Source organism: Rhincodon typus, chromosome 37 (genome assembly GCF_021869965.1).
Source record: "Rhincodon typus isolate 14 chromosome 37, sRhiTyp1.1, whole genome shotgun sequence".
Classification (NCBI taxonomy): Eukaryota; Metazoa; Chordata; class Chondrichthyes; order Orectolobiformes; family Rhincodontidae; genus Rhincodon; species Rhincodon typus.
In genome coordinates, this window is record NC_063368.1 from 3,096,813 (window position 1) to 3,120,911 (window position 24,099).

Genomic DNA, 24,099 nt, shown 5'->3' on the forward strand with positions numbered 1-24,099 from the left:
CCAGGGGCAGAAGCAGCTGAAACCGGTTTAGATCCGGAGAGGTAGAGTGGATCACGGAACCGAGATCGGAGCTGGAGCTAGGGGGAGACGGAGTGGATTGACACACGGCTCAGAAACAAAAAAAATGGAAGATGAGACGTTGTAAAGTACAGAGAATCCTCTCTGACCTGGAGCCTGGGATCAGGTCTGAATTTGAATCAGAATCGATTCCAGATCCAGGAACCGAATCAACCCAAAACTAATCTCAGGAACTTGGACTTAATCTAAGATCAGGGACTGAAGGGTACTATTTCGATTCGATCCCATCTCAGAAGCTGATCTTAGGACACCGAAGACTCGATCCCAAGATCACAGACTGATCCCAGGACAGCAAGGACTGGATTCAAGGATCAGGAACTGATCTCCAGATCACACACTGATCCCAGGAGGAGCTCCAGTCCTGGGCACCAGGTAATTGTGGCCTCATCCCTCTCTGACATAATTGATTGTGTTCCTTGAGGTTTTATTTAATAAAAGTCTTGCATTCAATTTTGGTCAAACATCCAAAAGTTCCTGAAAAGACTGAAAGTCACTTCTTCTTAAGCGAGTGACATCCCCCCTCCAGATTGGATGGCATTTTAATGAAATCTCCCTGACCCTCATGTGACAATCTCCTCTTCAAGGATCATTCCTCTGAGAGTTTGTAGAAATTCCTGGAGGGTGACGGTCTCGACTGGAAGTAGGAAAGATATATCTTTACTCTGTGTTCAAATTGTAGTTTTATATTTACTTTTTGTTTGTTTAAATGAATCAAGAGTTGAGGTCGATAATCCAGGATTGGGCCCTGAGGAAGAAACAGAAGATGGAAGTTTATTTGGTAAGTGAATGTATTTGGTTTAATGGGGAGACGTGGTGGGGTGTGATTTGAAGATCCAGGAACGTTCATTGGAACAGGGAGATAGTATTCAGCCCCTTAAACCTGTTCCATTGATCAATCCTGTACCTTCTGTATCCCTACGTTAGTTCTGATATTCTCACCTAGTCAAACTGTGATTTTGAGATTTTTCAGTTGATCTACAGCATTGACAGGTTTTCTGGGGTAGAAAGCTTCAAAATTCCATTCCCCTTTCTGTGAAGAAATATTTCTGACATCACCCCTGAATGGCCTTGAGCTTATTTTGAAATTTTGCGTCTCGTTCCAGACTCCCCCTTAGAGCAACTAGTCTCTCCCTGTTGACCTTATTAACTCGTTTAAGCAATATGAAGATCCTCAATGTGATCACCCTTAATCATCCAGACCCCAGGAAATATAAACTGAGTCAATACAATCTGTCCTCATAGCCTAACCCTTTTAGCCCAGGTTGAGGTTGATATTCAGTTTGTTTTTGTGGGTTTTCTGAACAAAAAGCTTTTCTAGGTGTAAAGGTCCTGGAGGTTGGGGTTGCTGCCTGGCTGTGGGGGATACAAGTTGAGTTTGGGAAGATCAAAGCAGCTGGGGAGTCCCCCCAGCCTTGTAGCACGTTGGGTACTCATAGGGAGGTGCCCTGGTTTTGATCCACATCCTACTAATGGCCCCACTGACCGTCACCCCACCACCATTTCCCATCACCATCCTGGTGTGAGGGAGAGAAAGACGGGCGAGTGATAGATTGTACGAGAGGGTAAGAGACTGATGGCATGAAAGGATGAGAGACGGAAAGACAGTGTGAGAAAGAGAGAGAATGGGAGAAGTGGAGTGAGAGAGCGTGAGCAAGTGAGAGAGAGATAGAGTGAGCAAGAGATGGAGTGAGCGAGAGAGAGTGCGAAGTAAATGGTGCAAGGAAATGAGGGCATCACAGTGTGTGTGAGAGAGAGGGATGGTAAGGTGGAGAAAAGGCGAGCGAACAAAATGTTTGTCTTTACTGCAAGAATTGAAGTATAAGAGTAGAGAAGTCTTGCTAGAACAGTGTAGAATGTTAGTGAGACCTCATGTAGACCACAGTTTTCCTCCTTATTTAAGGAAAGATGGTGATATAAGCAGTTTCAGCGAATGGTCGAAGACTGATTCCTGGGATCAGGAATTTGTCTCCCGGAGGAAAGATTAAACAGGCTGGACAGTTTGGAATTAAGAACAATGAGGGGGGCAATTGACAGGGTGAGTGTGAGAGGATGTTGTCGGGTATCTAGAACTCAAGACACAGTTTAAAACTGAGGTCTGTCTTTTGGTCTTTCTTTATCTTTCTCTTTCTAACAGTATCTCTCTCATGATCTTTTTATCTTTCTCTGTCTCTTTCTGTCTGTCGGTCTTTCTTTCTCTCTGTCTTTCCCTGTCTCTGTTGGCCTTCAATTTTCTCTCCCTGTCTTTCTATCTCTGTTTTCTTTTCCTCTCTTATTGTCTCTCTCACTTTTTTCCTCTCTCTCTCCCTCTCTCTCTGTCTTTATGTCTCCTAGTCTCTCTCTCTTTCTCTCTCTCTGTCTCTGACTCACAGACATTGATGCCAGACCTGCCCCCTCCACTCCCCCCATTCCTTGCTGTCTGATTGGCTTACTCGGCCTGTAGTCAGCAGCGTTGAGCACAGTTTCCTGTTTCCTGCAGTGGATGGATTAAATGCGAGTGCGTGGAAGAGTCTGAGAGAGCACATGCCAAATGTATAACTGGAAGAGTATCTCCCTGCTTACCAGTGCTGCAGTCCAAACGTCTGCTGGATATGGGCCTGAAATAGCAAAGTGTCCGTCGTTTCAGTTCCCCAGCCCCTTGAAAACAGAGTTAAATGGATCTGGAATGTACTGAGGTTTCAGATGATATCAGTAATGTGTTCATCGACCTCTATCAGGAAAAAAGGTAAACACTGAAGTAACTTCACAGAGACTGGTATCCTGTCACCAGTCCCCCATTATTTACACGTGGAATATCTTAACACTGATCCAGCTCACGCAGAGCCTGCTCTCATAGCGACAAGATGTCTGACACTCTGCTTGCTGTCTGGCAGCCAGCGGTACCTGATTGGACCAGGTTAACATCCCCAATTAGGGAACTCATATTCTATGAGGTCCACTTGGCTGACCTCATTATAATCACTACATTCCTCGCCCTCTGAGTCTGAGGACATAGGTGGGTACTTCTTCTTGTAGCTCCTTCTGGGGTGTTTTAACACCTGGTCAGGTTCCTCTGACTCTGCCTCTGATATGGGCACGTGTAACAATAGCTGGCCTCCTGTGCCCCAAGCCTCTTGGGAGAACTTCATTCTGTTCTTCAGGAACGTCCGTCATGTTAACCCCACCTTCTGAGGTCTTTTCCATGTTGCCGGAGGGGAAGAACCCATGTGTTCTGCCAGGCTTTCCAACTGTTCCAAGGAGCTGGTCATGTTTTGCTTCTGCCCGTTTGCAAGTTTGCAGCTTTCATATGGTCCACGTGCTTGTTCAGGACCATCGCAGCTACTTGAACTTTATAAGTCATGGGTCCTGACCTCGCGTCAACCATGCCTCTTAGCCATGAAGGGCCATTCCCACGGTTCCTGCACCAGACTTTGTCCCCTGAAGTAAACTGTCTCTCTCACTTAGCAGTGTCCTTTGTCCAGCATTGGTGTTCCTGATGCGATTCCCCCCACCCCGCCCAGGACTGGGAAGATCAGTTTTAACCTAGTGTGGAATCTTCTCCCCATTAGCAACTCTACTGGAGCTGTCCCTATAGTTGCATGAGGAGTAGTTCTCTAGTTAAATAAGAGCCATAACAGTTTGGTATCTAGTGAAGCTGTAGGCTGTTTCTTTAAGACTGCCTTCAAAGTTTGGACTGCTCTTTCTGCCAGACCATTGGATGATGGATAGTATGGAGCTGTCCTTGTATGTTGAATGCCATTTGGCTTTAGGAATTACTCAGATTCCCTGCTGGTAAATGATGGCCTGCTATCTCTGACCAACACTTCTGGGAGTCTGTATATTGCAAAAGTTGCTTGCAGTTTTCTACCGTCATCCCCATGTTTGACGAATGAATTCTGTGCACGTTCAGCCACTTTGAATGGGTGTCCACGATGACAAAAAACATTGAGCCCGTGAAAGGACCTGCATAGTCGACATGTAACCGAGTCTCAGGTTTACCCACCCATTCTCACGAATGTGGGGCAGCTTTGTTTAAAAACCCTACAAAGGCAAACCAACCTGTCAGGTTTCACACTCGATACGACTTGTGCTGCCCATTCCGCAAACTGGTTTGATGATTCCTTCACTTTCCACTCTTCAGATTTCTGTCTCTATGTTTGCCTGTAAGGCAAATGGCACTGAGTGGGCCTTGCAGAATCATCAAATTGCTCCCTGGTCAAGATGTAGGGTGGTCTTGGCTCCTTTGATGGTCCGTAGACCTTCCTGAAAAATGTCCAGGTATTTAATTAGGACTTCACTCAGGCAGCCATTTTCTAATTGAAAAATGTTGAGCCGATCAAGGTGAATCTTTCTCCATCATTTCTGCCCCATCAAGCTTGGACCCAAACTTTTCACTACAGTCAGTGGTAATTGAACCAGTTGCTTCTCATAAAAGTCCAGAACAGAATTTGTACCCTTTAATCTGTAAAGGTTCCCCGATATAGGTTCTCAGTCTAGCCGAGGTGTTGTGCAAATTTAAAGCTCGGAGTCCACAGTGAATTTTGTTAAAGACTGGTTCTGCGATCACTGAAACGGCCGCACCGGTATCAACCTCCAGTAGAGCCATACAACCGTTTAACCAGATGTTTATTTTGATTGGTTCTAATTTGCATTGTTAAGCTGTTTAACTGTCCCAAACCAGATGTAGGGGACTTTCCAGAGTGTACACTCTCCTGGAAAACGGCCTATGCGTTCTCAGTCAGTTTAGGTCTAATGGGACTCTTTTGCAGTCTCGAGTCCACGTACCGGCAGCAATTACATGGGCTTGTTGGCCTGGATCCTGAAGAAAATTTTCACTATTTGGCTGAGACTTGCCTTTGTTTTGGGGTTTTTGCTGTGGGCTGACCTAGAGTCCTTCTGTTCAGGATATGTCCTGAGTGAGGCCATGCCATTGCCTTCACTCAAGTGATGTTCCCCAAGCTCAGTCAGACTGATGAAGGTGAGCACTTCCATTGGAATACCCTGCAACTCATATGGTCCACTTGCCACGTTTTCCAATGATAAAGCTAATTGTAGTGCCTGTTTTGAAGTTGAGTTAGGCTTCAGCTGGTAGGTGCTTTTGCATGGTTAGCTCATTAATCTCACCTACCAAATGGCCTCTCAGCATCTCATTAAGGGTTAAACAAAGTCACATGCCTTTGCCAGTTGTCAGTACGGATTCCCTGTTCCCAAATTGCCAAGTAAAACTGAAAGCGTCTAAAAATTAGAGGATGCTTGTGTTCTTAATATTCCTTAACTAAATCTATAACCTTTGAAAGGTTTTAGTATCTGGTGTCTCAGGGAAAGTTAGTCTAATAACTGAAAAAGCTTCGGGTCCACAAGCAGTCAGGAGAATTACTCGTTGCTTTACATCTGCCCCAGTGACATTTGCCTGGAAAAAACTGACTTATTCTTTCCACATACTGGGCCCAGTCTTCGATGGCAGCATCGAATGAGTCAAACTTGCCAAATGATGGCATGATGCCAGAAATGCTTACCCTGACTCAAAGACAACAGTTGTGAGTGAAACCCTTCAGGAGCATGCTTTACTCTCATCGTCACTGAAATAACACCACAGAGGCCAGTATCCCATCACCAAATCCCCCTTTTATTTACATGTGGAAAGAACTTTACACCGATCCAGCTCCCTCAGAGCCAGCTGTCAGAGTGACAGGATGTCCGACACTCCCGCTTATATCTGTCAGCCAGGGCTCCCTGGTTGAACCAGATTAACAGCCCCAATCAGGGAACTCCTATTCTGTAAGGCCCATCTGGCTGACCTCATTACAGTCACCACAGACAGCACCTTCCCAGTCCAACCTACACCAGTTACAGTCAGACAGTGACAGACCCACTGCACTCTTCATGGGGCATTGTTAACCAGAGGGAAATGGCAACATTACCAGTGACACCCACATTAAAGTACAAGACCCAGTGTTGCTTGTTCCACTTGTTTGAGGTTTTGTGGGATGTAGATGAGACAAGTAACATGATGGAGTGAGCTGAAGAGAGAGGCTTGTGTGGAATATAAACACAGGTGTTGCCTGGTTGGGGTGAATGAGTTGTTTCTGTGATGAAGACTGGTAGGAATCTGTCACACACTGTGATGAGTCAGAGGATCAAATCAAAGAACAGAATTGGTGTTTTGTTAATTTAAATTCACATTTTTCCCCATACAGAGTTAGCCTATATTTCATGTTTTCCTCTTTCTCTGTCTCTCTCTCCCAGTGTCATCCGGTGCTGAAAGCTTTCATGTGTGGCTCTCTGAGTGGGACTTGCTCGACGCTGCTCTTCCAGCCCCTTGACCTGGTGAAGACCCGTCTCCAGACTGGGCAGAGTTCACTGAATGGGTGTGTGTTCATAGTGCGGGGAGGGCAGAGCGGGTGGGATCCAGAGCTAGGGGGATGGCAGGAACAGTTGTGCAAGGGGACGACGGGAGTGGGAGTGTAGGGGGATGGCGGGAGTGGGTGTGGAGGGGAACGGCAGGAGCGGGTAGATAGGGGAACGGTGGGAGCAGGTACGTAGGGGGACGGTGGGAGCGTGTACGTAGGGACGGTGGGAGCAGGTACGTAGGGTGATTACAGGAGTGGGTACATAGGGACGGTGGGAGCGGGTATGCAAGGGTACGGCGAGAGGGAGAGGGTACATAGGGGAAGACGGAAGGGGGTACATAGGTACAGTGGGAGCGAGTACATAGGGGGTATGTGGGGGCCTACCTAGGGACGGTGGGAATGGGTACGTAGGGGGATGGCGGGGGAGGTACGTCGGGGGATGGCAGGAGCGTGTACGTAGGATCAGTGGGAGCAGGTACGTAGGGGAATGGCAGGAGCGTGTATGTAGGGATGGTGGGAGCCGATACATAGGGGGATGACGGGAGGGGGTACGTAGGGATGGTGGGAGCGGATGCACGAGGGACGGCGGGATGGGGTACATAGGGACGGTGGGAGCGGGTGCGTGAGGGACGGCTGGATGGGGTACATAGGGACGGTGGGAGCGGGTGCGTGAGGGGAATGGCGAGGGTGGAGTGTGGAATGTATCACGTAAACATTTTGTTGTTCAGGAGATTTTATTTTGGGATTTTGGATGTGTTTGTGTAATAGATCTGGGCGAGTTGGAATGATTACGGTCTTGCTGAATGTTATACGAACTGAACGAATTATTGGATTATGGAAAGGAGTCTCTCCGGTATGTGAGTGATAGATATGGTCTCATTGTGTGTTTTCACTGTGTTACTCCCTCTTTGAGGAAAATGCAGATTAAATATAATACCTGCTGCTCATCCCATAATGGTAGCTGTATAGTGCTTCACCGTGCTTGGTGAAGGGAATGGGGTGGAGTGGGATCTATACCCCAGGCTTGTCATTAGACTTTTTAGGTGAGCACAGGATCAGGTTTGATGGTGATGTTCCTCATGGTTAGATAGCCAGCTTGCATGTGACTGTTTGGCTGTCACTATAACAGTTCATCAGAAAAGAAAGTGATAGGGTAGATAAACTGGGTGTGAGGGAAAATGGGCAAAGGCAGGTACTGGACTAAAGATACAGATCAGCAGCGCCTTTATGCATTGTGGACAGAACATTCGCAAAGGGCCGAATGGCCTCCCCCTATTCTGGTGCAAACAAATGAATCATTAATGAGACATCTCAAGCTGATTCAGTGGAATGTGACAAGAAACTGCATCAGTGTAGGAACCATTCAGCCCTTTCCTGGTGCAGGCTGCCCAGACGCTTCCCTCTTTCACTGTCCTCACTGGTGTAGTGCAGTTGTGTTTGCCAATAGCTTTCCCCATCTCTTGGTAACCCAGGCACCTGGGACAGCCAGTATCCCTTAGCATGAATCAGCACAGAACTGGAATCTATCAAGTCTGTGTCGGGATGAACTTGGCAGCAGTGGTGGTAGATCTATGTACTGCCAAAAGGTTTTTAGCCTGCCAACTGCTGCATGCCAGGGCATGGGTGAGGGGCTGATAGAGTACTGCAAGTGAGCAGAGCTTTTTCTGATCCTTTAAGCATGTTGATACCCACAGCTGTGAGCCTCTCGCCTAACTCCTTTTCTACTTCTTTATCTTTCTTGATTCAGTCGTTTGTCCGCTGTATTCCTGGAGTTGGGATTTACTTCAGCATGCTCTACTCTATGAAGCAGCAGTTCTTCAGGTGAGAACTTTGGGATGTTTCATCACATGGATCTTTTAATTCCAAAACCTAGAATCTCATTCTTCCCATGGCAGTGCCTATCTCTGCTTAATGTGAAATGGTTTCTTGCATGTTCTCGCCAGCGTAAAAAGGAAGGAGTCATAGGGATCACAAGAGTCACAGTTGTTTGCTGCAGCAGTGAGTGTACAGAAGGAGCAGTATTATGCATTTAGCCTGCGCTCTGGGACTGTTTGATGAAGAATGTGTAAGAGAGCTTTACTCTAAATCAAACCCAATGTGGTATCTGCATTTGGACGTTGAAGGATTTAGAGCAGGGTTGTCCAACTCCTTTGCAATGATGGGAAAGGCATAGTTCAATTATCGTCTCGTTTGGTGGTGGGGGTTTGGTGAAAAGATTTCAGAAAGATAATAGTGAAAATGGTACAACAGTAAATATGAACGAAAAATCTCAAGCAATAAATATAATTTAATCAAATGATTAATTAATAGAATTGGTCATTAAAAAGTGTTAAACAGTAGAACTAACTAATAAAACCTTTTTTGTTTTTTTTTCGGTTGAGAAGCAGAGCTAGAGAGAGACAGGCCTAGGCCTCAAGTCCTGATCATCTCGGAATGGGATTGGACCAGAGCTGAACTTAGGAGGTGGATTTAACTAACAACAATCCTTGGTTCATTTCTAGTCAGTGCACATTCCAAGCTGACCTTGTGGGATTTCAGCTGTGTTTGAATTTCAAAGTAGGATGCCAGCCAACCTGGATATTTCTCCTCTCCCGGTCCAGTATGTAGATTTTTGAGGAGGGGGGCAAGGGAATAGGAAATATATAGGTCTGGCTCACAGTCTCAGTCACACACAGTCAGAATCACTGATTCTCACACACAATTATTCTGTCTCTCTTGCTCTCTCTCTATCTCATACGCATACACAAAATCACTCACATTCACTCTCACCCACATTCAGACAAAATTACTCAGTCACATGAACAAAAGAATCTCTCACTTGCTCACTTGCACACAGACAGAATTATCACTCTCATACACACAATCTGACGCACATACACTCACTAGGACCAGGCCGTGTGTGCTTTGTCATCTTGACAGCAGTTCTTTGGTGGTTAGAGGCTGCTGGGGAGGGCGAAAATCTTGTCTTCTCCAAATATCTGCATTTCTTGCTGCTCACACAGGCCTTTCTCTGTTCTGCCTCCTGGTGTTTGTCCCCATTCACACAGACCCGTCTCTGTCTTCCCTTACTGGCTTTCTCCCTACTCACAGACCTCTCTCCACCTTGCTACTGTGTACTGGAAACTGAAAATTGGTCGCTGCTGCTTAGGATTTTAATTACTCCTGCTCGTCTAATCACAGCCTTTTTGTTTGCACTGAGGGCAACTCTATAGTAACTTTCAAAACCCCTCCTCGCCAACTGTTCCATGTTTAGTTTCTTCAGAAGTGCAGAGGGACATTTGGATAATGGAAAATTTGAGACACTCACAAACACTGTGGTGCCACCAAGATAGTTCAGATGAAGGTTTGCCTGTCCACCTCCTACACTTACTATTGTGTGATGTTCATTTTAAGACTTTTGGTCTGCAAGAGCAACATTTTGAATGTAAATAGATTTATTCCCCAGGAATTTCATAGGAAGGATGTCAGGATACCGTGGGTGGAATTTATGTGCCTAGCATACTGATCCAGCTGATTGGCTAAATGCTGAAACCCGGCTCTATGCTTGACCTTGGGTCAGGCTTTATGGTCAGTTTCAAAATAAACATCTAGGGCCACCCATCGCAAGGGAAGTGGGCTGTTAGGGCTGGGATGATTGTGGATCATATTTTAATGTCCTCTACCCCTGACGTGTTGTGTCCCCAGACTCTGAGCCCCAGCTCGGGAGAGGCTGACCCACTGCCCAATGACGGTATCTTACAAAAAACCTGTTTTTCCTCTCTAGCGAGAGAAACCCAACAGCGTTGGAGTCGGTGGGTTTGGGTGCCAGTGCTCGTACAGTGGCGGGCATCTGCATGTTGCCTGTGACCGTGGTGAAGACTCGATATGAGGTGAGTTTTGATGCTACGTCCTGACCACAGGGCTTTTCAGCTGTTCGGTAGATGTGTGGCAAGTACTGGCGAGGTGGGGGAGGGTATTTATCTGATAGGCCCTTTCCTCAGATGGATTCATCATGTGGTGCATATTACAGCCCACTACTGCTGCACATCTGCTTGGCTGGAAACTGCAAGTGGAATAATTGAGAGGTGGGAACTAGGCTGTGTAAAGACTGGGAGCTGTAAAAGCCCAGGTGGAAGGGAAGGAACAATATATTCCTGGTTAGGCTGGCCTCTCTTTGTAGGTGTGACGTACAAAAATCAAAACTGGCCCTGACTGGGCAATTCAACCCATTGTAGGAAATGAAAGGCTGCCACTACTTTCCAAGGTAGAGTTCAGTTGATTTGTACAAACACCAGTTTGTAGCTTCGTCAGTTCCACTTTCAGCGTCCATAACTTGCCCTCTGGACCGTTCTTCCAAGTAGTTTTGATCTCTCTGTCCCCTGCGCGCACACAATCATCACCACCACGACCCACCCACCCCCACCCCCAACCCCCCTGCCAACAGAGGTCTTTTGCTATGTCTTCAGTCGCCCCAAGACTCTTCCCTTTCTGCTCACTCAGCTGTTGTGGTTAAGAATAAGTTGTGGAAAGAGCTGGTGCCGTAGTTGAGAGACTGCAAGCAAGACATCGGCCTATGATGTGCTTCCTGGGGCTAGTCCATTGGTACCAGCAGCCGGGAACCTGAAAAAGGTACATGGAAAAACTTCTTCCCCATGGCTGCCCCTCTTTGTCATTTCCCAAAGCCAAGTGGCCTGCAAGTAGGACGCATTTCGGGTTTCCAATCTGCCCGGGGTCTCTCCACTGAGTGAATAATTTTGCATGAACCAAGATTGTGCGTTTGGCCAGGTGTTGACGATCAGTGATACTGAAAAGCAGGATGTGTCATTGATTGTCGCTGGATAATGTTCGTACTTCGGCCAAAACCAATTCAATGGATTGCTCAGTGATGCCCATGTGACAAAAGTAGCTGCTGCCTTGTCTGGAATTATGACACTTTCATTGCAGGAGCTCCCTGGAGATTTGGGAAGAAAGACCTTGCAGCTGTGATAGAGCCTCTGATGAACTCTGGATGACTCCAGAACACTTGTCAACCAGTGCGTTCTTTGTTCCTGATGAGCTGTGATTTGTTTGATGGACAAATGAGGTAGCCAAGCAGTGCAGAGCAAGATCCCACAGTTCTCATTCTGATGACATAACCAGAGATAATTTGCTATAATGTGTAGTTGGGAGACTCCTGTTTTGACGTCTGGGAATCTTTCATATCTGTCTGAACAAAGAAGAACTCAGTCCAGCATCCATCAAATGATCCCACCTGTGACGATGCAGCATTGGAGGGTCATCCTGGATAGATTCTGTGCTGAAGTGAGATCTGAACTCAGCTGGCCTCCTACGGTGACTTCTGAAAGATCGTGTCAGCAGTTCCAAGGGGGAAAGATAGAATCACAGCAGGAACATTTCTATTTCAATTTTAATAGTAATGCAAATCACTCAAGCCTGATGGGAACCTAATGGTAGAAATCTAGTGATCTTTCTATTTCCCTTGTGGACCCTGAGGATCCCCAGTGCAGAAACAAGCAGTTAGACTCCAAATCAGTTGCTGAAACAAACACAGAGATTTCTGGGAGAGCTGATGAGGCACTGTATAAATCTCTGTTGCTGCGTGAAACCATCACTTCTTTAATTCAACGTGTGTGTCAATGGGGAGATGGGGAATTGGGAGAAGGGAAGAGAAAATGAATGTGTGTGTGTCTACATCTGCAGAGCGGGAAGTATCGGTACGAAAGTGTGTTTGGTGCTTTGAGAAACATCTACAAGACGGAGGGTACACGAGCACTGTTCAGCGGACTGACGGCTACACTCCTTCGCGATGCCCCCTTCTCTGGGGTTTACCTGATGTTTTATACACAGACCAAGAAAGCCTTGCCTGAAGGTGGGTGTGGGACTTGATATTGTGTTAATGAAAGGTACATTGTAGGGGAAACAGTAGGGTGTTGGTTCATGCAGGCACTGCTCCTTGTTTAATATACTTAAGATTCTAGCTCAGTGGCAGTGGCAAAGATCCACTTCACTCCATTGCAACCTGCATGTCCTTCAAATCCCATTGTAAATTCCTGCATAAACCAATCCACCATGGAAGTACTGCAGGATCAATACCAGTTAGCAGGTATAACTACACTGTGACACGTTTTACATGGCAGTTTCTGTTTTGTGTGTGGACACAGGAATTTCTAATGGAAATATAAAAATAAGAAACAGAATTTCTGGCTTAAAAATAGCCCTTACTTGGGTCAGCTATTATTGCTTCCTTCCCAAGGATGAATATTGGTGTCCTTTCCGTGTTTCCAATCTCAAAGGATATCAATTGGTTCTCCTGAATAATCTGCCAAGTACTTGGGAGGAGGGGTTAGCTTGCACTGGGTTTGACCATATCTATCAGAGATAGTAGGAACTGCTGATGCTAGAGTCTGAGATAACAAGGTGTAGAGCTGGATGAACACAGCAGGCTAGGCAGCATCAGAGGAGCAGGAAAGCTGATGTTTCGGGTCTGGACCCTTCTTCAGAAATGGGGGAGGGGACGTGGACTCAAATAAATAGAGAGAGGGGGAGGCGATGATGGAAGGTGGATAAAGGAGCAGATAGGTGGAGAGAAGACGGACAGGTCAAGGAGACGGGGATGGAGCCAGTAAAGGTGAGTGTAGGTAGGGAGTTTCCCCTCCACAGTGGTCGAAAATGCCCTCGACTGCATCTCTCGCGTTTCCCGCAACTCATCCCTCACTTCCCCTCCCTCCAATAACAACAAAGACAGAATCCCCCTCGTCCTCACATATCACCCCACCAACCTCCGGATTCAACGCATCATCCTCCGCCACCTGCAATCTGATCCCACCACCAAGGACATTTTTCCCTCCCCACCCTTAACTGCCTTCCGGAGGGACCGTTCTCTCCGTGACTCCCTCATCTGCTCCACACTCCCCACTAGCCCCACCACCCCCGGCACTTTTCCCTGCAACCGCAGGAAGTGCTACACCTGCCCCTACACCTCACTCCCATCCCAGGCCCCAAGAAAACCTTCCACATTAAACAGATGTTCACCTGCACATCTGCTAATGTGGTATATTGTATCCGCTGTTCCTGATGTGGCCTCCTCTACGTCGGGGAAACCAAGCAGAGTATTGGAGACCGTTTTGTGGAACACCTACGCTCGGTTCATGACAAACGACTGCACCTCCCAGTCACGAACCACTTCAACTCCCCCTCCCACTCCTTGGACAACATGTCCATCCTAGGCCTCCTCCAGTACCACAACGATGCCACCCGAAGGCTGCAGGAACAGCACCTCATATTTCACTTGGGAACCCTGCAGCACAATGGTCTCAATGTGGACTTCACAAGCTTCAAAATCTCCCCACCCCCGACCTCATCCCAAGACCAACCCAGCTCATCCCCGCCTCCTTGACCTGTCCGTCTTTTCTCCCACTTATCCGCTCCTCCCACCTCACTGACCAATCCCCACCCCAACTTCCTACCTACTAGCCTCATCCCCACCTCCTTGACCTGTCCGTCTTCTCTCAACTGACCAACCCCCATCCCAACTCTCCACCTACACTCACCTTTACTGGCTCCATCCCCGCCTCCTTGACCTGTCCATCTTCTCTCCACCTATCTGCTCCTTTATCCATCTTCCATCATCGCCTCCCCCTCTCTCTCTATTTATTTCAGAGTCCCCTTCCCTCCCCCATTTCTGAAGAAAGGTCCAAACCTGAAACGTCAGCTTTCCTGCGCCTCTGATGCTGCCTGGCCTGCTGTGTTCATCCAGCTCTACACCTTGACCATATCTATGTTTTTGCTCTATCTAGAGTCCTATCACTGAATGTCAGGGGAATATTCCAACATGAAGAGCCCTCAGGCTGATTGCAGATTACTGACAAGAGCGGGGTAGTGGGAGGCTGAAGGTGGTGGTGTTTTTATACTGCTGGACCCACCAGAGCAGCTTCTTAACAGTTCCAACACCAAAAGGACTTTAGCAATTCAAGAAAGCGGCTCACCAGGATCTTCACCAGGGCAATTAGTTACAAGCAATAGATGCTGGCATGCCAGAAATATCTACTTCTGATGAAAGAGTTTATTGAAAAAATACACACTGTGTGAAGAGTTCGCACTATTGATACCTCCCCTCTGACAACTGATCCAGGTCCAGTCTATTATGACTCTAAGTCGGTCAATGTCAGGTGATTTTTTTTCCCACATACAAAATGATAGAGACGCAGACACTTGGAATTTATCTTCTGAAAAGGCAGGGGTACCAATAAAGGATTCACCTTTAATTTTCAAAAGATATGTGAATAAATACTTAACAAAAGAAAGATCACAGAGTTATTGAACAGAGTGGGGTGGGGGGATGGTGTGAAATGGGATTAATCGGACAGCCCTTTCAAATGATAACAAGGTGTAGAGCTGGATGAACACAGCAGGCCAAGCAGCATCAGAGGAGCAGGAAAGCTGACATTTCGGGCCTAGACCCTTCTTCAGAAAAACGATTCAGGCCCAAAACAGCAGTGTTCATCCAGCTCTACATCTTGTTATCTCAGATTCTCCAGCATCTGCAGTTCCTACTATCTCTGAAGCCCTTTCAAATGGTCTCCATTTGTTTTGTAATATTTTATGATCCATTCCACAAAGGCATCTTGTGGTTTTTGTATTTATTCATTAACAGGATCTGGATATCACTGGCTAGCCATGCATTTGTTGAAAATCCCTAACTGCCCTTGAGAAGGTAGTGGTGAGCTGCTGTTTTAAACTGCTGCACTCTATGTAGTGTAGGTGTATCCATAACGTGATTAGGGAGGGAGTTCCAGGAGGTGGTATTCCCACGTGTCTGCTGCCCTTGACCTTCTGGCTGGTAGAGGTCATGGGTTTGGAAGTTGGTGTCTAAGGAGCCTTGGTGAATTTTTGCAGTGTATCTTGTAGATGGTACACACCGCTACCACCTGCATCATTGGTGGATGGAATGTGAATCATTCAGCTTTATCAAGCTTCTTAGTTGGGGCTGCACTTGACAAGGCAAGAGGAGCATATTTCATCACAATCCTAATTTGTGCCTTATTGATCGTGGGAAGTCAGGAAGTGAGTTACTTACCATTGTGATTGTAACTGAACTGTGACAATTGATTGAGAAACATAAAATGGGAAATGTTGACATGGCAGTGTAAAGTAAGCAAACCTTGTGAATAGTAAGTATGTATGGTTTTTAGAGAGATAGATGAGTATGTCAATTACCTCAGGATGGTTGGGAACACAAAAGGAGACCAACTGAGTTGCTTTTGTATAGTCAAAGTTGATTTTGATTGTATCTTTCAGAGCGGTTCGATACACCACTTGTCCCTCTGATCAACTTCAGCTGTGGCATCTTTGCTGGCATTCTGGCATCTGTGTCGACGCAGCCAGCTGATGTTATAAAAACGCACATGCAGCTTTCCCCCCAAAAGTACCGACGTGTCAGACACACCGTAATATTTATATTTGAGGTACAGACGTTTGGCACAGTTTGTTTCCTGCTCGTTATTTTTCAACTCTTGCCTTGTCTTCAACCAACTGTTTCTGTGGTAACAGGCTATGATACTTTTTGAATGGTCCATGATTGGGCACAAGGGTGTGTGACGGTGAGTTGGGCAGTTATGGGGATTGAGAAGGTAGAAGTGGCGGAGTCTCAGCTCTTGCAATTAGAGTCATAGAGATCTGCAGCACTGAAACAGGCCCTTCAGCCCAACATCTCCATGCCGACCAGGTTTCCTAAACTGAACTAGTCCCATTTTCCATATCCCTTTAAACCTTTCCTTTCCATGTATCTGTCCAAATGTCTTTTAAATGTTGTAATTGTACCCGCCTCTACCATTTCCTCTGGCAGCTCGTTCCATATACACGCCACCTTCTTTATGGAAGAGTTACCCTTTGGGTCCCTTTTAAATCTTTCCCTCTCGGTTGAGATATGGTCTCATCAAGGTCCAGTATAACGACAATAAGGCATCCTTGCTTCGAAACTCAAATTCTACTACAATGAAAGGCACTATTCCACTTGCCTTCCTAATTGCATTCTGCACCTGTGGTCTGCTTTCATTTGATTGGTTTCAAAGAACACTCTTTATACATACAAGCTTCCCAATATATAACTCTTTAGTTAATACTTTTCCTTTCTCTTTTTCGCACTGAAATGTGTAACTTCGCACTTACTCATATTGTGCTGCATCTACCATATGTTTGCCCACTGATGCCAATTGTCTAAATCACTTTGAAGCTTCCTTGCATCCTCTTCACAACTCTCAGTTCTACCAAGTTTTGTGTCGTGAGCAAAGTTGACATTTATTTACACACACAAAACAGAAATTGTTGGAAAAGCTCAGCAAGTCTGGCAGCATCTGTGAAGAAAAATCAGAGTTAACATTTCAGGTCTGGTGCCCTTGCCTTAGAAGGGTCTGTTCTGAAGAATGGTCACTGGACCTGAAACGTTAACTCTGATTTTCCTTCACAGATGCTGCCAGACCTGCTGAGCTTTTCCAGCAACTTTTGTTTTTGTTTCTACTTTACAGCACTCTCATTTCTTTCGGTTTTTATTTGACATTTATTTATATTGGGAATAGCTGATGCCCAAGTGCTGATCCTTGTGGATTCCCAGTAGTCACTGCTTACCACTCAGAAAGAAACCCATTTATTCTCTGTTTCCTGTCTGTCAACCAATGCTCAAACCATGCCAATATATTATTCCCAACCCATGTGCTTTGATTTTGCACACTAATCTCAAATGAGAGGCCTTTTCAGAAACCATCTGAAAATTCATCAATTGGTTCTCCCTTTTCTATTTGACTTGTAGCATCCTCACAAAACTCCATTTGATTTAGAACATAGAACAGTACAGGCCCTTCGGCCGACGATGTTGTGCCGAACTTTTACCCTAAACCTAAGGTCTATCTAACCTCCACCGCTACCTTATACTATCATCCATATGCCTATCCAATAGCCACTTAAATGCCCCTAATGAGGCCGACTCCACTACCCTCTCCGGCAATGCATTCCACGCCCTTACCACTCTCTGAGTAAAGAACCTACCTCTGACATCTCCCCGACATCTATCTCCTTTCACTTTAAAACTGTGTCCCCTCGTAAAAGCTACCTTCACCCTAGGAAAAAGTCTCTGGCTGTCTACTCTATCTATACCTCTGATCATTTTGTACACCTCTGTCAAGTCCCCTCTCATCCTTCGTCGTTCTAAAGAGAAAAGCCCTAGCTCTCTCAACCTTTCCTCATAAGACCTTCCCTCCATTCCAGGCAGCATCCTGGTAAATCTCCTCTGCACCTTTTCTAACGGTGACCAGAACTGGACACAATACTCCAGATGTGGCCGAACCAGGCTTTTGTATAGCTGGAGCATAACTTCACAGCTCTTGAATTCAATCCCTCTATTAATGAAAGCTAACACACTATACGCCTTCTTAACAACTCTATCCACCTGGGTGGCAGCTCTCAGGGAACTGTGAACATGAACCCCAAGATCCCTCTGCTCCTCCACACTGCCAAGAATCTTTCCGTTAACCCTGTATTCTGCTTTCAAGTTTGTCTTTCCAAAATGAATCACTTCACACTTTTCAGTGTTAAACTCCATCTGCCACGTCTCAGCCCAGCTCTGCATTCTGTCAATGTCCCTTTGTAACCTAGAACAGCCTCCGCACTTTCCACAACGTGGCCCACCTTCGTATCGTCCGCGAACTTGCTAATCCACCCTTCCACTCCTTCATCCAAATCATTTACAAAAATCACAAGTAGAAGAGGACCCAGAACAGATCCTTGTGGTACACCACTCGTAACTGAGCACCATGTTGAATATTTTCCGTCCACTACCAACCTTTGTCTTCTAAGGGTCAGCCGATTCTGAATCCGACCTGCCACATTTCCCCCATCCCATGCCTCCTTACCTTCTGCATGAGCCTACCATGGGGAACCTTATCAAACGCCTTACTTAAATCCATGTATACCACATCCACTACTCCACCTTCATCCACGTGTTTGGTCACCTCTTCAAAGAATTCAATAAGGTTTGTTAGGCATGATCTACCTCTCACAAAAGATTTCTTTAGCATGATTTGTGTTTCATAAACCCAGGCTGACTTTTTCCAATCCTGTTAATGCTTTCAAACCCCACTACTGATTTTAGGCTAATTGGTCTGTAATTCCTTGTTTTTCTCACTCCCCCCACCCCGCTGCCTTCAGTACTCTGGGATGTAGGATTTCCCTAGCACCATTTTCTTACCAGTTCTGATTTTCTTCAGTTCTACTCCCTCACTAGCCCCTTGGTCCCCTAACATTTCTGGAAGTTATTAGTGCTCTCTTTTATGAGGACAGAGCCAAAGTATGTATTCAGTTTATCTAGTCTCTTATATGTCTCTTCTTTGGATCCAATACTATCCCTAATTTATTTTGTAAACTGTAGTTGAACCACATTCCTTTTTTAATTTTGTGCCAAACAGGAAGGAATAATTTATTGTAATTAATACACATGTTCTTTTAAATATGAATGATTGACTATCCACCATTAACCCTGTAAGTAAGGTTCCCCAGTCCATCCTTGCCAATTCACACCACATGCCCTTGTAGTTTCTTTATTTGAGACCTTAGTTTCGGTTTTGACTACTTCACACACCATTTTAATGAAGAATTCAATCATATGATGGTTGCTTTTCCTAAATGGATGTCACACAGCAAGAGTTCTTTCTCATTGCAGAATATCCAGCCTAGATTAGCCTGTTCTCTGGATGGTTCCTCAACTTTTTGGTCCAAAAAAATTATGTGCACAATCCAGGAAATCCTAGAAACATTTCTAGTTTAGTTTGTCCAATCTATATGTAAAGTAAAGTCTCTCAATGATTACTGTTGTACTGTTGTTACATGCCTCTCTGATCTTTTGTTTAATGCTTTCCCTTTCATCTCCACTACTGTTTGAGGCCTGTAGACACACCCCAACAACGTTTTCAGAACGTTTGCATTTGTTATCTTCAGCCATACAGATTCCACGTGATTTTCTAAGCCAGTATCCTTCTTCACTGTTGCCTTGTAATATTCTTCACTACCGATGCGTCCCCACCTCCTTTTTCCTTTTTAGTCTATCCTTGCTAAATTCTGAATACCCGAGTGTTCAGTTCCCATCCTTGGTCACCTTGCAGCCATGTCTCTGTAATTGCAACTATACCATAAACATTTATATCTTTTTGCACAGCTAATTCATCTACCTTATCACAAATGCTGCACGCCTTAAGACGTAAAGCCTTAAGACACATCTTTTTGACTTGATCAAGTGAGTGAGGTTGTGATAAATTAACAGACAAGAGAACAACATAACAATATTGGCGATGATAATCACATTATGATTGCAAAAATAATAAAAAGAGAGCAGTAAAGACTCTGTATATGATTTTACATTCTATTCATAAGAAAATCGGTGCAAACAACTCAACTGCAATAAATATGTATGAATTGATAACCATTACAGACATGGCTATAAGATAACTAAGGCTTGGGACCTGAACGTTCAAATGGTACATGACATTTTGGATGATCGGGCAGTTAGGAAAACAGGGCAGTGGGGAAGCCTTGTAAATTAAGGATGGTACAATAAGGAGCAATGACATCATCTAGAGATCAAGATGTAAAGTTAATTTGGGTAGTAGTAAGAAGTAGCAGAGGTAACAAGCCATCTGTGGGAGCAATTTATACACCTCCTAACTGGAACTGCAGTGTAGGAGGGGATCTACAGGAAGAACTAATCGGGTCTTGTAAGAAAGGCACAACAATAATCATGGATAATGTTAATTTACATAGAGATTGGATGAATCAGATTGGCAAAGGTTGCCTTGAAGTTGAGTTCATCTTCCATGAGTTTAAAGTGGGAAAACAAAAATGGGAGCATTAGAATAGTCCTCTAGCCTGGTCAGGAGGAAGAATTAGACTGAGCACCTTCTTGTCGGAGCCTTGATTTGATTCATTAGCAGCAAAATAACATTAACACTCCTCTCCCTTTCCCTCCTCAGAACCATGGCATGGTGGGCTTTTTCCGGGGTGCTGTTCCTCGGTCATTGCGTCGATCACTTATGGCTGCCATGGCCTGGACGGTTTATGAACAGATGATGACCAAGTTGGGCCTCAAGTCATGAAATCCTAGGCTGATAAATTAAGGACTGTTTGGAAATGGAAGGGAGGATCTTCCTGTCAGTTGAAAATTTTGCTACTGGAGACTTCAGTGGGACTGGAGTCTTTGAAAGTGAACAGTGGTTCCTTTTATTTTGGTTTCAAATAATTTGCTTCATAGAAGAGTGGAGTTTGCACTGTTTGAATCTGTGCCAAAGAGCTCTTGTTAAATGTATGCGCATAGCTACAAATTCCATGTGTCCTGTAACCTCCTGACCTCTGTGCTGTTCCCCGAGGTTATGTAACAGGCAGATGAAACCTGTTTTTAACTTTGGACCCAAATCTGACCTTTTCCTGATTAGTTGGCACTTTTCAGAGCTCTGGCCCTGGGCTGGTGGAAACTAAGCAGTAAGTCAGAGCTTATTAAAATGCTCGAAACTTACTTACTCAACAGGAGCTGAGCACGTCTCCTGTTGATGTAATATTGAGGGTGACTTCCAGTTAACTGAAGAACTGGGGAAAAATTATTGTTGGCCCCCTTTAGGATAAGGTGCAAGAACCCAGAGCTGCCCATTTCAGTTAATCTTTTGTGACCTTCACAACCTGAAGCACATTCGCTCACGTTTCCTGAAAGGAAAGGGTGAATATACCACCCTTTGCCATGCTGTGTGAGCACAGAAGTCGCTTGTCTATTCAGGTTCAGAAGTAGGGGGTTTCTGCAGTTGGTCTCAGTGACTCTGCTGTATGGAAATTGAGTCAAATTCTCCCCTGATCCAGGCACTTGGGTGGCAGAAAATGGCAGGAGTAGCTGTGATGCCATCCAGTGTTTGAATAGCCAGTGATATATTCAACTTTCTAAGCTCACCAGGCATCTTTGGATTCCAGTAACCCAAGGAGGGTTTTACCACAATGCAGCCACATTCATCTCAATATCAAATGATTGCTGGATTATTAAAAACTTTTATCTCCATACAGTGATCACCCTAAATTTTCTGGATGATTATCTGTGCAGCTGCAACCACAGCAGGAACATGGCTGTCCAGGAAAGTTAAAATTAATTATAATTTTTCTGAGAGGAAGGTTAGAATTATAATTATTTCTTTATGATTCACATAAGGTTAGTGAATTTTGGAGTATTCTGAAATCTACTGGCTTAATCTGTAAAGGTTTCAGTTTGACGTAGATTGGAAATTTCTACAGCCTCATGACCTGGAATCTGGTTTACCCAGACTTGGTGCCAGCACAAGGAGGCTGGGTTTGATATTGGCACTGTGGCACCACTCTGATTTTTGACTAGTTTTGGGAGCAACCAGATTCAAGAACTACAGATCCCCTTATAGCTGAGTGCCACATTATACCCAGAACCCAATATAAGAAAAACAAACAACTTTCAACCTATTGATTTTTTTCTTGTATTTCTTCTGAGTACATCAATGAACTTGGATTTTTGGAAAGACCTGTCTCAATGCTGATATTTGATTTTATTTTGTTTTGGAGGCAGGGAATAAATCCTAAATCTAAAAATTGTATTTGTGGAAGCTGGAAGTTGATAGGAAAATTGGATTTAAACGTTTTATTCCATGCATTGCAAAATTCAGGGTGCAACTTGAAGACACATTAGAACAAAAAAAAGCTTGATTTGCAAAGATTCTGATGCTTTTGGATTCTTCATTAATGCTGCCTATCAGGTTAATTCCCTCCTTGGATATTGGACTGGAGCTGGAATCTTTGGTTTATTGTGGAACAGCTTTGGATTTTCTAATCCTTTATTTGAAGTTGTTGCACCCGCTCCCTCTTGCCCACAGATTCAGCTGTACCCACCCGTACCCACCCACATGTTGTGCAGAAACTGGGAAGTTAGTAAGCTGCGAGAATGAACCTGAATCTCCATGAAGTTTCAGCAGAGATCAGCTCAGCCATGACACACTCACATGGTTCCTCATACAGACACTCCTCAAACACATCTCTCCCTCTGTCATTTCCTACGATTAATTTTGGTGTTAAATGCTAATAATAATACAGTAATAGTAATTGTTGGTTTACAAATACTGAATGTGCAATATACGTCTCTGGGCCAATACAGAGATCTGTATGAATTGTTTAGTGTTAATGGATGAAAGTTAGGAGACACACTGCATTTTCATGGTATTAGATTTTTAAAAGAACTTGCTCTTTTTAAAGCCCCTGATTGTTTTTCTCACCTCCTGCTTATTTAAATGGAGCCTAATGCTCACAGCACTTGCTGCCTTTCTTCAAATACCACCAGAGAAACTCCATTTTTGTCAGACGCAAGAACAACAGAGAAATGAGTGTCCTGCAGCAGAGAGAGAAATGTAACAATGTCTGTCCATATTCTCCCCTCTGCCACCCCTAATGACAATGTATTGGGCATTGCCAAACCATCCCAGCTTAAAGTTGCTCCACAGTCTGGTGAACAGTTTATACTGGACTCGGTGGGAGAGGTAAGAGATCAGCATTAATCTCTCTAGCTGCAGGCAGTTTAGTGTAACTCACTTATTCCTCTGTCTTGTTAGGTAAATGCACCATGTTGCACAGGACAGGGCATTCCGAGGTTCATTCTGTCAGATCGGTCACTGAAGGGACAGAAGGCAAAGTCCAGTGCTGATCATTGGTCAGATAAACTTGCTGGAGAGTGCAACTCTATGTTAGCTTGGATTTGTTTGTGCTGACTCAAGGCTTCCAGCATTCATGAGTTGAGCTAACTGTTTGAATAGTTGTCTTTTGGATGTGAAATTTGAGGGCTTTTAGATCTTGAATCTCAGTGAGAGTCAGTAAAGGGAGGGGAGAATATTGATCTGGCAGGGTGCAGTTTATACATTGCAGTGTGATTGTGCTAATCGGCGCTACACGCCCCTGTCAAAAGCAAATTTAAATTGTGCAAGGTGGAATGTGAGCTTGATTTTTTTTGTTAATCCTCTGTTCTCCTAAGGGGACAGACGCTGCTACGCTTAAGATTCTGCCAAAACTGCCCTTTAACCAACTAGTACAAGATGTCATTAAGTGACTCCTTGTTACTTTTTTCCCTTCCTCTCTGGGAAAGCATACTCTAGGGTGACCCAGCAGCAAAGGGCAGGATCACAAGAACAAAAGATAATGATTTTGAACTGTTGGTACTTTCTGTCAGAATAGTTAGAATGTATTGCTGCAAAGGCAGGTCTTCTGATTGCTGTCAGTTAGTAAGTCAGTTTGTTTCAGTACAAGGAATGATAATGAGCAAAGCTGAAACTTCCCATAAAAATTTTCTTTCCTGAAAATTCTTCTGCGCTGGGATTGCCTCTGCTGTCTGCCAACTCTTAAGAAATACAGCTGATCACAGTTCCTCATTTTGATGGGATCTCTCTTGTGGGGAAACCTTGCAGAGTTTTATTTAAGAACAGTCTGCATTGGAAAGGCTGAGTGATCATACGCTGAATAATATGCACTTTTAATTAACTGAGTGTAAAAATGGAGCATTTCCTGTGTTAATATTGATTGACATTGAATATGAAAGTTTGAAATGGTGCTCAAATTCATGTTATTGACCCAGCTAAAAACATGTAACTAAAATTTATTTAATCGGGATCAATAAAATTTGATTTGTTTTAAA

At 44.7% G+C, this 24,099-nt stretch overlaps 1 protein-coding gene across 1 annotated transcript; it reads left to right on the plus strand.

Annotated features, from left to right (window-relative positions):
• On the plus strand, positions 1-24,099 carry slc25a38b (solute carrier family 25 member 38b). Its single transcript, XM_020513345.2, has 9 exons — positions 1-450; positions 795-856; positions 6,301-6,422; positions 7,173-7,257; positions 8,152-8,225; positions 10,168-10,273; positions 12,084-12,252; positions 15,681-15,847; positions 20,396-24,099. Exons 2-9 carry the CDS (start codon positions 842-844, stop codon positions 20,516-20,518), a joined length of 861 nt encoding a protein of 286 aa, XP_020368934.1. The 5' UTR covers positions 1-450; positions 795-841; the 3' UTR covers positions 20,519-24,099.

Coding starts and splice junctions, on each gene's coding strand:
- slc25a38b (XM_020513345.2), top strand. Junction 6,423..7,172: donor GGGCAGAGTTCACTGAATGG/GTGTGTGTTCAT, acceptor TTTGTGTAATAG/ATCTGGGCGAGTTGGAATGA. Junction 7,258..8,151: donor TATGGAAAGGAGTCTCTCCG/GTATGTGAGTGA, acceptor TTCTTGATTCAG/TCGTTTGTCCGCTGTATTCC.